Source organism: Cynocephalus volans, chromosome 16 (genome assembly GCF_027409185.1).
Source record: "Cynocephalus volans isolate mCynVol1 chromosome 16, mCynVol1.pri, whole genome shotgun sequence".
Taxonomy (NCBI): domain Eukaryota; kingdom Metazoa; phylum Chordata; class Mammalia; order Dermoptera; family Cynocephalidae; genus Cynocephalus; species Cynocephalus volans.
The window spans coordinates 6,994,201-7,007,550 of NC_084475.1; the positions used below are offsets into that span (position 1 = coordinate 6,994,201).

A 13,350-nucleotide genomic window follows, 5' to 3' on the forward strand; every position below is an offset into this window, starting at 1 on the left:
ACGCAGCGTCTGCGGCTCCGGGCCGGGCCGGAGGAGAGAGGGAAGGCGAGGCGGGGAGAGACCGGGAAGCAGCGAGAGAAAGCGCGCGCGCCGGGGTCCCCGTCGACCCCGCCGACCCTCCGGTCCCGCCCCGCCGTCTCTCCCTCCCGGCGCCCGCGCCTCCTCCCCTGCCCCTCCCACGCGGCGCGCTTCCCTCCCTGCTGCCCCTCAGACCCTCCTCCCCGGCTCTGCGCCCCTCCCTCCGCCCTCCCTCCGCCCGGCCTGCCTCCTCCCTCCTCCTCCTCCTCCTCCTCCCCGGGAGGCATCGCTTCGTCCGGACCCGGAGGAGGACGCGAGCCCCTCGCGGGCGGTCATCACAGCCCAGCGCCGGGGCTGCCGCCGCGTGCAGCGCCCGTGCGCCCTCGGTCCCCGCGTCCGCCGAGCACCGCGCCGCCGGGATGGGGCCCCGCCGGCCGGCCCCCGCGCCCTGGCCTCGTCACCTGCTGCGCTGCGTCCTGCTCCTCGGGGGCCTGCACCTCGGCCGCCCCGGGGACACCGCCGCCCGCCCGGGTAAGGCGCTGCCGACTTGGCCAACTTCGGGGGCCGGGCGGGCGGGCGTCTCTCGACTCTCCCCTCCGCGCCCCTCCGTCGTCGCCCCGTAAGGGTGTGTGCGTATACGTGCGTGTGTGACCGGGTTTTTAAAAATCGTCCCCGCTTTTCAGAAGGCGGGGGAGCGGAGGGGAGGAGAAGCGCGCCGGAGGTGGAGGAGGACTGAGTGGAACCAGATGTGGCGGGCGGCGGGGGAGGGGAGCCTCCGAAGCAGCGGCGGGCCCGGGAGGACCCCTGCGCCCAGCCCTCCCGGACCACCGGCGCCGGCCCTGCCCTCGGCGGGGACCTTCAGGGCGCGTCCGGGGGAACCAAAGGCTCCGTCCGGGAGGCTCCGGGCTGGTCTCCCTGCTCTGGCCCGGGACGATGCGTTAGTATTTTTTTCCAACTATCCGTAAGGGCTCTTTTGCCCTTCCTGGCATCTCGGGGGTGGGTATTTATTTATATTTTCTTTTCTACGCTTGGTCTTGAAGGACAGCTTGTGGCCTGCGGCATCCGCACCGGTTGACCAGACCTCAGTGGGGCAGTTTCGTGCTACTAGGACGCATCGACAGGCTCGGCGGAGTGTGTGTGTGTTGTGTTGTGTTGTGTGGGCAGCTCTGGCCAAACTGGCGCTCCTCCAAAGGGGACAGATCTTTAGCGGCAAAAGAGCAGCTAAAAATGCAAAAACCCAACCAACAGAAAACAACCCCCTCCCCGAAATTGTACCCTTCTTTTCCTGCTGCTCTTTCAAGGGGTGACATTGAAGTGTGGGGACAGACAGATCCCTCACCAAGAATCTGAGCGTTAAGGGAAAAGATCCCCTTCCTGGGGGGCTGTCACGAGTGAAAGCTGGAATCGCCAAGAAGGGTAGTTATTACAGCTCCAGTGCCGGGCCTGCTTGGTCTTGCTTTATGTTTAATTTGGGGATGGGGGTGAGTGAAAGGGGACAGTCAGTGCAGTGTTTGCAGTTTTGTGTGAGGACCAGACAGCCCCCTGGGGCCTCCAGCCGAGGCCAGTGCTTGCTGGGTTGGCCTGATGTGACGCAGGCAGCAGGCATCGAGACACGTATCTGCTGGATAAGGTGGGGCCAGGGACCCACATTCACACCAAGTAGAGTCCCCTGCTGAATTCCGGACCCACCTGAAATTGAATGCTGGGCAAATACAAACCAGGCAGTAACTCCCTAACCAAGTGCAGGGCAGGCACACGGGCTACCCTGCCTCCCTGCACTCCTGCCTGTGTCTTGCTCCTTCGCGAAGGACCTCAGGAGACAGGCAGGGTGGCAGGAGTAGAGGAGAGTGGCCATTCCAAGAGCCCCAGAGCGCTTTTAAAGCCAGGCCTTGGGAGAGTCGGGGCCAGAGTGCTGACTCGGCCTTTTCCCCTTAGAGCTTTAGGTGGAGGGAGCTGGAAGTGCCTTGGGAGAGGCCCGGGCAGGGAGGACAAGGATGCCTGGAATGTCCCCTCTGTCTCTTGGTTTCTGTGCTGTACCTCCCAGGCCTCCCTCAGGTTGTGTCCCAGTGGCATTGCTCTGATCACCCCTGAGAAGTTTAGGCCTGGGCAGGGGCTGGTCTCCCCAGCAGCAGCTGAGCGGGAAGAGGACAAAGTTGGTGCAGGTCCCGTCCCTGCACGCAACTGTACGCAACTGTTCCCTCTGCCCCAGAGTGCTCCTGCCCCTACCCTGTCTACGACCTCATGCCTCCTCCTGAAGCCTGCACGGAGCCTCTAGGCCGAATTCCTTGCGAAAAGATCTCATGCCCTTGTACCTGAGGAATGAGGTGGTCACTGGGACAAATTCACAAGGAACTGAATGGCTCCAGGAAATGCTTATAGAAAGCAGGATCTGTTTGTCAGGCCAGTGCTGGCCAGGGGTGGGGGCGGGAGGGGGTATGGGGGAGTGAGACCTGCCCTGGGAGGGGCTGTGTAGGGTGGCTTTCTGACCACCAGTGGGGGAGGCCTTTGAGTCAAGGGATGGCAGTGCCTTCTGGATGTGCGATGGCAGAGCCATCCTTTCTCCACCTCCGTTTGGCAGAGCCATCCTTTCTCCACCTCCGTAGAGTGCCCCACTGAGCATGTCCCTGGAAGGCGTCTTTTTTGCTAATTGCGGAATTACTGCATTTTTGGAGCGTTCATTGTTTGCTCAGCGCCTAGCCAAGTACTTGGGGAGGAGGGAAGGTAGAGAAGAGTGTAAAATGCATCCTCAGGGAAAATAGAAGCTTGTGGGAGAAGGAAACATGAAACACTTAACATGGTGGGGAGGCGGGATCCTTGGGTGGGGCGCCTGTTCATGGCCCAGAGCCATCCTAAACGCTCTGTGTGCAACTTCTCATTTAATTCTGATACTGACCCAAGGAGGTAGGTGTACTTGGACCCATTTTGCAGATGGGGAAGTGGAGGCTAAGAAGTATCTGATCATTTACCTGGGACAGTGGATGGATGCTTAATGTCTGGGGCTGGAAGCAGGGGAGATTGCGGGGGCCAAAGGGTGGCCAGGGTTCTGTGGAGAGAGGCTGGTGGGCCTAGGTTTTGCAGAGGCAGGGAGGGGAGCCAAGAGGGTGAACCCAGGAAGGTGGGCTTGGCTCTTCTGGGGATTATGTGGAAGCTTCCTGGGCTGGGGTGGGGAGAAGGTCAAGTGATGGAAGAAGCTGGTCAGGTGACTGGGCGGTCAACGTGGGGAAGCGACTTGCAGGTTGTCTGTGGGGAATCCCAGAGAACCCTGGAGGAATGAGACTGCAGGTTGGAAAGGGGATAGGGATCAGGTTTGCAGGTCCTGGAGTGAGGAGACGTTGGGGAATCTTCCTGTGAGGAAGGACTCTGCTGTCTCAAGGACAGGGAGGGGGCCATTCCTTCTGAGAGGCATCAGATACTTGCCGCTGCTACCACAGGCAGCCAGACAAATTCCCTGCTCTTCCGGCCCAGCTCCTGGTGAGTCAGGGCGCTCAGAGCCTTCTTATTTCCCCCCACAAAACTCAGCCTCCTCTGTTCCAACCCGCTGGCTGGCTGTGAGCAGCCAGGGCCCAGCGGGTGCTCAGCCAAGCTGTGGTTGGTGCTGGGGTCCCTGCTCTCCCCTGGATTCATCTGGGCAAGGTGAGGGTGCAGGGAGGGGAGGAGGAAGCCTGGTTTGGTCCCCATCTGTTCACAGCAGACAAATCCTGGCTTTCTGATGCCAACATGGTATGGTGACTTGGCCAGATGGGATGATTTCAGAAGTGCCGTGAAATTCTCAAGAGGGTATTCATTTGAATTCACCATGAATTTAAGCATTGAAAAGGAGTCCTGTTGCAGTCCCAGAGGGATGAAGCAATAACAGTAGTGGCAGCCACTATTTATGTCTGGGCGCTGTGCCAAGCGCTTTATAGGCAGTAGCTCTTCTGCCTCTCACAACTCTCTGAGGGTGTTATCGCCCTTTTACACACTGACAGTGAAAAGATTAGAGATGTTAAGTGATTTGCTCAAGACCATATCCCCACACCTCTAGAAAGTAGTAAAAGTGGGATTCGAACCCGGTGTGGCTGTAGAGCCCAAACACTTCAGTACCATGCTGCCTCTCTATCAAGCAAAGCACTGAGAGGGTGTGTGTTAGGGAAGGCTGGAAAATTCTGCTGTCTGGGTTTTATTCCCCCTATCTCTGAGCCCTATAGGACACCCTTCAATGTGTCCTAAGAGGAATCCAGATCCTGGTTCCACTTCAGCTGTCTGAGCACTTGGTTCTCCTATGGGTCCAGTGGGCCCAGGTGACAGGGACCCTAGGCCCCTCTGTGTCCTCAGGGTCTCTGAGGCATCCCCTCTAATGAGGCATCAGTAGTCCAGAACCAGCTTCCCTCGTTGGCTCACTCAGTGTTTACTGAGCCCATGCCGTGCCACGAGCAGAGATGACCATGGTCTGTTCTTCTGGACCCACTTCCCCCTGCACCTCCAGTGGGGGTCCCTGGACTTGGAGGGCCTGAGCCTTGCTGACAGGAAGTGTGGCTTCCTGTTTAGTCCTTCCTGACATGGGGAGGGGCCCCTTTCCCATGACTGGGTCCTATAAATCTGGGTGGGGTGGGCCACTGGAGAGTGACGCAGCCCTTGGAACTCACCCTGGGCACTGCGAGTGCTAGTTATCCTCAGCTAGGAATTGGGTCAGTAAACAGCAGGCTGGACCAAGGTCGGGTACTGGCATCTGCAGCCCAGGGCCTGTGGGATCAGCTGGCTTCAGCCCTTAGGAAGCAGATTGGGTTTGTACCCCAAACTGTACATGGCGGCACCGTGTGGAACTCCAGTGGTTGGTTCCTTCCCTGCCTTTCCTCCTCTTCTGCTCGGCCTCTCTGTCCCTCTCCTGAGCCCTTGGCCCTGCACTCTCACCCTGCAGACCCCTGCCACCCTGCTTGGCTAGGCCCACGTTTTCTGCTCACCTCAGCCCCAATTTTAGTTCCTCCACCTCTGTGCCTTCTGCCCTCTGTGGCTCTGGTTTTGTTGCTAGAAGAGGGCTGTGAAGCTTCTTCCTTCATCCTCCCAGCCTCACCCACTTCCACAGCTGTCCTCCTCGTGGTCTCTGCTCCATCCTCCCGAGCCTTCCTCGCCTCCGCCTCTGGGCCTTTGTCCACACGCTCCCCCTCTGCCTGGCATGCCCTTCCCCCCTCCCCTGGCTACCGCTGACCCTTCCTTCAAGACTCAAGGATCTTGAGACGAACACTGAAGGGTCCTGTCACTGCCTCTTGGGCTCACCTGGGCTGAAGGGAGACAAGCACCCAGACCTCACTCACAGTGAGAAATCCCAGAGTCTGTGGTGGGCTTGGAGCTCCTGCAGGGAAAACTGTAGCAGCCTCACCTGTCGTTCTTGGGGTGTTGGGAAGGGTAGTTGGATGCCAAGCTCAGCTCCTCTCTCCTGTAGACTGAGGCAGGAGCGTGGGCATGGCCGGGAATGTTTCCTCCTTCTCTCAGTCCTCTGGAAATGTAAACAGGGACAGGATGGGTGGGATCAGGATTAATCCAGCTGGGTGACTCCAGGCAGAGGCTCAGGTGTCTTCATTTGTAAGATGGGAAAAATAATGCCCGCCTTGTAGGGGTATTGTAAGAATTACATGCAAATCAGATGCCTGCCTAGTACACTCCTGGACACAGGATCATTTCTTAGCAAATAATATTATATTATTGCCATTTTTGTTATTATTAAGAGAAAACATGAACATCAAGGGATCCAAATATCAAACATAGTCCTCAATGTACAAAGGTCTAACTATAACCACTTTTTTTTTAATTGAAGCTGGTCTAAATCCATTATTTCTTCGTGACTCTATGCTAACTACTCTAAGTGCCTAAAAGTAATCATACCTTTTCTGCAAGTAAACTTATTTATTTATTTTATTTTTTTAAAGATGACCGGTAAGGGGATCTCAACCCTTGACTTGGTGTTGTCAGCACCACGCTCTCCCAAGTGAGCGAACCGGCCATCCCTATATAGGGATCCAAACCCATGGCCTTGGGGTTATCAGCACCGCACTCTACCGAGTGAGCCATGGGCCGGCCCCTCTGAAAGTAAATTTTAATCCTAAAGAAAAAAAAAAAAAATCCCACCTTCTTTTCTCCTCAAACTCCGCAATTTACCACCCTGCCTCTTCCCTCCTCTTCCTCATTAAACTTCCCATTTTTAACTTTCACTTCGGGTAGGATGAGGAGCTTCCTGGGACTCTGGGGGTAGTGCTAAAGCCAGGACAGTCCCAGGCAAACTGGGGTGGTTGGGCATACGACCTGCTCTTCTTGCCTTTAGCCAAGCAAGGGTCATGGTAATTACAAAATTCAGGGAACTTTCTCAAGCCTCACCTTGTAGCGTGGATACTGTCGACAGCTTCAGTTGTAATAACACATGCTCAGTGGAAAACAGTGAAATCATACAGAAGTAAAATGTAAAAATTGTGAAGTCCCCCCCCACCCCCGCACGCCACATCCTAGTGGTAACCGCGGTCCACTGCTAGTAGATTCAGTGGGTAATCCTTCGTTGGGTAATCTTCCATTTTTTATGCCTATGCACACACACTCCTTTTACTCAAATAGGGACACATTTTATACTGTTCTACAAAATAATTTTTATTTTATAATGTTCCTAGAGATCTTTCCATGCCAGGCTACAGCATGGAAATGGTGTTCAGTTTTCCATTGTACGGTTGCACTGTATTTTAAAACAAAACTGCTTCCCTGTTGGTGGACGCTTTTGAAGACTCTCTCCTCCTCCTTGTGCTGTGGTTCGCATCCGTCAGCTCCTGCCTTCAGTCTTTCCCTCCATCCTCAGTCCAGAGCCAGCATTGATGCCAGATTTGGGATCCTAAAGGGCAGCTTTAATAAGTCTAAACTTTCTGAATTTAGAATTTGAAGGCTTCCATGGGCAGGTTCTACCCTTTCCTTTCACCTCCTCACACAAGTCAAACTGAGCTACTTGCTGTTACCCACAGAAGCTCTAAGGCTGCCCAGAAAAGCCTCTGCACGTGATTTCCTCCCTGCCGGGAGTGCCAGCTTCCCACAGGTCTGTCTCTGAGTTCTAGCTCACATATGAGGCCTTACCTGGCTCATACCTGAGGCCCTGCTTGGCTCACACCTGAGGACTTCCAGGTACCCTCAGCTGGAAGAAGCCTTTCTCTCCAGGGCTCCTCCAGCATTTGATGGCTGCCACCCTGCTGTGAGGCGACTTCTTCCCTTCCTAGACTAGAAGCGTTTCATGGCGGGGTGGAGGGGACCTTCTTATCCCTACACAGGTTCTAGCACAGTGCCTTGGACACACTGGGATTTCGTATTATTTAGTAAATATTTGCTAAAATAAACAGAAAGAAAGCAGACAAGTGTTGCCAAGACTTTTTTTTCTTTAAAAAAGGAAGGCAATGAAGAGAGTTATCCTTCCAGAGTTTAAGATGATGTTACAATCATGAAAAACATATGGTATTGGATTAAAATAAACAGAAAAAAGTCCAATAGAATAGAATAAACTCCAGAAGTAGATTTAAACTGTTGTAAGAACTTAATTTGAGACACACCAGAAACAACACACTAATGAGAATGGAATCTTTGCTTTAAAATGTTATTGGGACAACTGGATTACAATCAAAAATTTTAATTTTAATTTACAGCTGATCACACTTGAGGAAATTCAGAAGGCCAGTTGTCACATAGAAAGTGCAAAGATCACTAGAAATTAAAGAAATTAGCTTTCTTTAAATAATTAAACTAGTAGAAACAGAAAACCTAATCCTGGCAGAGCTGTGAGGAAACCAGTGTACATGACTGGGGCACTGAAAACTGGTTCAATTTTTCAGGGTTCAATCCTTCAGACACTGTAAAAAAAAAAGGTTTGTAATACTTCATGTCCTTTGACCTCACAATTCCACTTTTGGGAATTTATAAGGCATTAATCCCAAAGAGAAAAAATGCTCACGGAAGTGCTATTTATAGTAGCAAAACAAATTGGAAGCCACATGATGGACAATTTATGTAGCTTTAAGTGACAGATATATGGCTAATGTGTGTACACGGCAATATGTCTAAGAAGGAAAGTTCTCATGACCACAAGGCAATATTATAATATGCACCCACCAGAGACGAGGAAGTGAAGGTGCGTGCCTGATCTCTGACACTTATCTATTCATTTAGTTAATTGTTGTCTTTGTTTTTTCATGCCAGCCGTGGTGTTTGGTCTGAGGACACCATAGTGAACAAGCCAGGAGTGGTTCTTGCCTTTCTGAGGCTTGTGTTTTGAGAGCAGTCCCACCACGACGTAGAGCAATGTAGATAGAGTCAAATGTTCACTGATTTCATTTGTAGGTATAATTTTTAAATTTATTAAAAAAAAGATGGAAGTAGTAGACTGTTCTGCAATTTCAGACCTTGAAACAGGAACTTGTCTGACAGCAAAGAGAACAAGCCTGCGTCAGACCAGCCTGGCTGAGTAGGAAGGACTCAGCAGGAATCAGCCTTGCAGACAGTCTTGGTCCCCAAGGGAAGGAGCTTCTGGTATTCCTCCAGACATATTTAACCTCATTTCTGAAGGATCTAAGGATGTATGAGCTTTGGTGGTTTGGGAAGAGCTTGGGAACTCTGTTTATAATAGCAACAACAAAACCAAAAATGAACATTCAAAGAAATATAGACAATAAATTATAGAGTATAGACACAATAAAATGTAATGCAGTGGTGAGTGAATGAACCTCAGCTATATGCAGGAATGTGAGTGAATGTTAGAGAAATACTGTTGAGTGAGAAAAAAAAAATTCTGGAAGACTACATATGGTGTAACACTCTTTCTTAAACCATTGGAAAAATTGGGAAAAAAATATACAATGAGCATCCATACAGTCTTCACCTAGAAGCACCAGTTGTTAGCATTTTTCCATATTTGCTTTACCTCCCCGTATGTGTGTGTGTGCGCGCGCGTGCACGCGTGCACATGTGTGTGGCATGTTTGGTGAAGCTTTGAAAGTAAGTTAGTTGTAGACATGAAATTTCACACCTAAACACTTCATGCATCACTTAAAAACAGAGACGTTCTCTTCCATTACATAATCACACCCAAGATATATAACAGATACACTGTCTTTTTCTAATGTTTAGTCCATGTTTGGATTTCTCCAGTTGTCCCAATAATGACCTTTATAGCTGTTTTTAGATCCAGGATTCAATTAGGTGTCATGTCTCTTCAATCTTGAATAGTTGCTTGGCCTTTTTGTCCTTAATGGTGGTGCATTTCTGAAGACTCCAGGCCAGTTGTTTTGTCGAATGTCCCACAATCTAAATTTGTCCAGTTGTTTACTCGTTATTAGATTCATACAAAACATTTTTGGAAAGAAAACCACATGGGTGATTTGGTGCCCTTCCTGTTGCCTCACACGGATGTCAGTTTGCTCCCTTATTCACAATGCTAACTTTGATCACTTGGTTCAGCTGGTGTCTATCAGGTCTCTCCACTGAAAAGGTCCTTTTCCTTTGTGTTTAGTAGATAATCTAAGGAATTTGTATTTTTAAAAAAGCCAAGTTGTTCATAGCAGCACTATTTGTAAGAGCCAAAAACTAAAAACTAGCCAAAAAGTTGCAAACTACCCAAATGGCTATCAGCAATGGAATGGATGAACTGTGGGATCTTCACACAATTGAATGTCATACAACAATGAGAATGAACAGTCTCCAACTACATGCAACAGTATGGATGAAGCCCACAAATACTTGTATGTTGAGCCAGATGCCATATATGCATATAACATATATATGCCATATCATATAACCCCATCTATGTAAAGTGCCAGAAAATAGGCAAAGCTAATTGGTAATATTTGCTGTCAGCAAAGTGTTTACCCTTAGTGGGAGAAGGGCACCCTTAGTGACCAGAGAGGGTCCCTATAAAAATTTAAAAGAACAACAAACAGGAAAGAGAGATCTGTAATGAACACGGCAACTAGTTCATATAAACTGATGAGAAAAAAACACAGGAACCTGCAACAGTTTTAAGGCACTTAAGATCAAAATAGATAAGACTATAAAGGATAGGAATAGAGTTCACAAAGAAGGAATACTGATGTCTAATAAGCCTATGGAATATGTTTAAAATTACTAGCAATTAAAAAGCAAAAAACTATATTTACCTCTCACAATAGGCCAATAAGGATTGATGTAGCAATGTGTTCCATATAAGGTTGTTTATGATTAAGAAATTCTATTTATAAATAAATAAAAATTTATAATAGCTAGGGAATGAGTAAATGATGTGTGACGTATTATGGAATAGTATACAGCCATTAAAATGGTTTTTACAAATATTTTTTCTCTCTCTCTTTTTTTGGTGGCTGGACAGTATGGGAATCCGAGTCCTTCACCTTAGTGTTACAAGGCAATGCACTAACCAACTGAAGTAACCACCCAGCCCACATTTTTTAAGGACACAGAAAAAATCTCGCTGAAATATTAAGTACAGAAACAAGATTTTAAAATGTTTGTGTGTGGGTGTGTGCATGTATATATGTATGCATATATGTATACTTTACCTGTGAAGTATAGGTAGTATATATACCTATATACATGTATTCTGTATTTATGAATATAAACTATTTGGGGTGTGTTAGTAAGATAAAGTCGGTAGAAAAATCACACCAAGGGCCGGCCCGTGGCTCACTTGGGAGAGTGCGGTGCTGATAACACCAAGGCCACGGGTTTGGATCCTATATAGGGATGGTGGGTTTGCTCACTGGCTGAGTATGGTGCTGACAGCACCAAGCCAAGGGTTAAGATCCCCTTACCAGTCATCTTTAAAAAAAAAAAAAAAAAAAATCACACCAAAATTCAAGAGTTTATCTTGTATATTACACTGTATTATGTATTATTTAACAGGGGTGACTGTAGATGAAGTTTTTACTTTAAACGGGTCTGCATTTTAGGCCAGAGGGGTGGCAGCTGGCATGTTGCTCCCTGTCTGGTCACGTGATCCCAGCAGCACTTCCATCCTGTAACTGCGCCAAGCCTGCAGCATGTGACTCGGCGGCCCAATCAGAGTCCCCCCCTGGGAGGGGGGCCGCCCACGCCTGCCCTCTGCTGGTTTCTTTAAGCGCTGCCCACGGATACCTCTTTTGGGACCCGCTGGACGGGTCAGCCTCAGAGAGGTTTTGCGGCAGGCACGGTCGAGGTGCACACCAGCAAGAGCTGGTCCTGTGCGGGTAGACAGCCGCCTCCCTGCTCTCCGGGAGCAGCCCCCAAAACGCCAGCTGTCGCCTCTTCATCGGGCCCTTAACAGCCGGGCACTCACAGAAGGGGCCAGGGAGGAGGTCTGGAACGCTGTGACACACGTTTGCCTTTGGAGAACGGCAGGATACAAAATCCCATAAACACGAAATGGCCGTACATGCACGAGACTGGAAGGCAAATCAGATAGGCATAAAGTAAGTTAGGGGACAGGCTTTGGGGAGGCCTCCATCTTTTAAAAAACGTTCTAACATTTCTATGTAGCGTTCATGCAATGAATGAGAACTGGAGACCACGCTAACGTTTACTGAGCGCATAAAGTCTGCCAGGGTCAGTCTAGGTAATTCCATGTGCCCCGTGTTTTAAGTCCTCACGTTCTTCCATTTCACAGATAAGGAAGTTGAGCCAGAGAGGCTCAGAGCCAGGATCACGCAGTGGGTGACAGAGCGGGGAATGCAGCCCAGGTCCGTCTGGTTCCCTGCATGGCCCTCTGTCACTATTAATTACAATATAACGAAGCCACCACCTACCCAGTCTCTGTCCTGAATGTTGTGCTTATTTATTCCTTGCTTTAAAATTTTTAATTCTCAGAGTATAATACAAATACAGAAAAGTGAGCACACCATAAGTGTTCAGCTTGATACATTGTTTTTTTAATTTTATTTTGTCGATATATATTGTGGCTGATTATTGCTCCCCATCACCAAACCCTCCCTCCCTTCTCCCTCCCCCCCTCCCCCCCAACAATGTCCTTTCTGTTTGCTTGTCGTATCAACTTCAAGTAATTGTGGTTGTTATATCTTCTCCCCCCCCCCCCCCGGTTTTTGTGTGTGTGTGTGTGAATTTATATATTAATTTTTAGCTCCCACCAATAAGTGAGAACATGTGGTATTTCTCTTTCTGTGCCTGACTTGTTTCACTTAATATAATTCTCTCAAGGTCCATCCATGTTGTTGCAAATGGCAGTATTTCATTCGTTTTTATAGCTGAGTAGTATTCCATTGTGTAGATGTACCACATTTTCCGTATCTACTCATCTGATGATGGACATTTGGGCTGGTTCCAACTCTTGGCTATTGTAAAGAGTGTTGCGATGAACATTGGGGAACAGGTATACCTTCGACTTGATGATTTCCATTCCTCTGGGTATATTCCCAACAGTGGGATAGCTGGGTCGTATGGCAGATCTATCTGCAATTGTTTGAGGAACCTCCATACCATTTTCCATAGAGGCTGCACCATTTTGCAGTCCCACCAACAATGTATGAGAGTTCCTTTTTCTCCGCAACTTCACCAGCATTTATCGTTCAGCTTGATACATTTTCACAAACCGAACACGCCCGTGTAACCAACGCTCAGATCCAGAAAATAAGAACGTTACCCATATTCCAAGTGCTTGTGAACATTCCCCGCAGGCTTATCAGTTACCAGTAGATCCTCTCTGTGACACTGTCTGTTCATATCTGCTCTTGATCATCTTATCTGTTCAGGTTCTCCGTGCCTTAGTTATCATGTTCTCTGTGTCTTTCTCGTTGGCTTATATGAGCTTCTTGCCGTATTGGTTACAAATATCTTTCCTCTGTTCACTTAAAAATTGTGGGGGGGAACTATCTCCTTTTATTCTCTCTCATCATCCACACACTTGGCCTTTTGAGTAAGGTTTACAAAGCCCTTTGTAAACCTTCTGCTCTTCCCCAGAGCGCTCGTGTTCCTGCTGTCCCCAGCCCCTTCCCTCCCTGGGCCTTCAGCACCACATCTCAATGAGCAGGGAACTGCAGTTAGCCAACTTCAGTGAAGCTGCAAAAAGACAAAAAAAACACCAAACCCCCCCCCCCATATATATATATATATTTTTTTTTTTTTAAGATAAGAATGTTTTTATGATTATAAAAATGACATCAACTCATAGTATACAATTCAAATAACAGAAAAAATTACCAATAAATAAATCAATAACCAGAAATTTCACCACTAACAAACCACCACTGTTAACATTTTGGAGAATATCCTTCCAGATTGCTTCTCTTCTCTCCCTCCTTTTCTGTCTCTCCCAGTATAAAACTTTACATAGATGTTTTCAGGTTGTTATGTAACGTT

General features: G+C 48.8%; 1 protein-coding gene across 1 annotated transcript in view; it reads left to right on the forward strand.

The window, feature by feature from the left end:
* Nucleotides 1-437: 437 nt before the first annotated feature.
* Nucleotides 438-13,350, forward strand: part of MRC2 (mannose receptor C type 2) — a 50,227-nt gene continuing 37,314 nt past the window's right edge. Inside the window, exon 1 of the mRNA XM_063080746.1 lies at nt 438-549. Coding sequence (XP_062936816.1) covers nt 438-549 — 112 coding nt within the window. The remainder of the gene's footprint in view (nt 550-13,350) is intronic.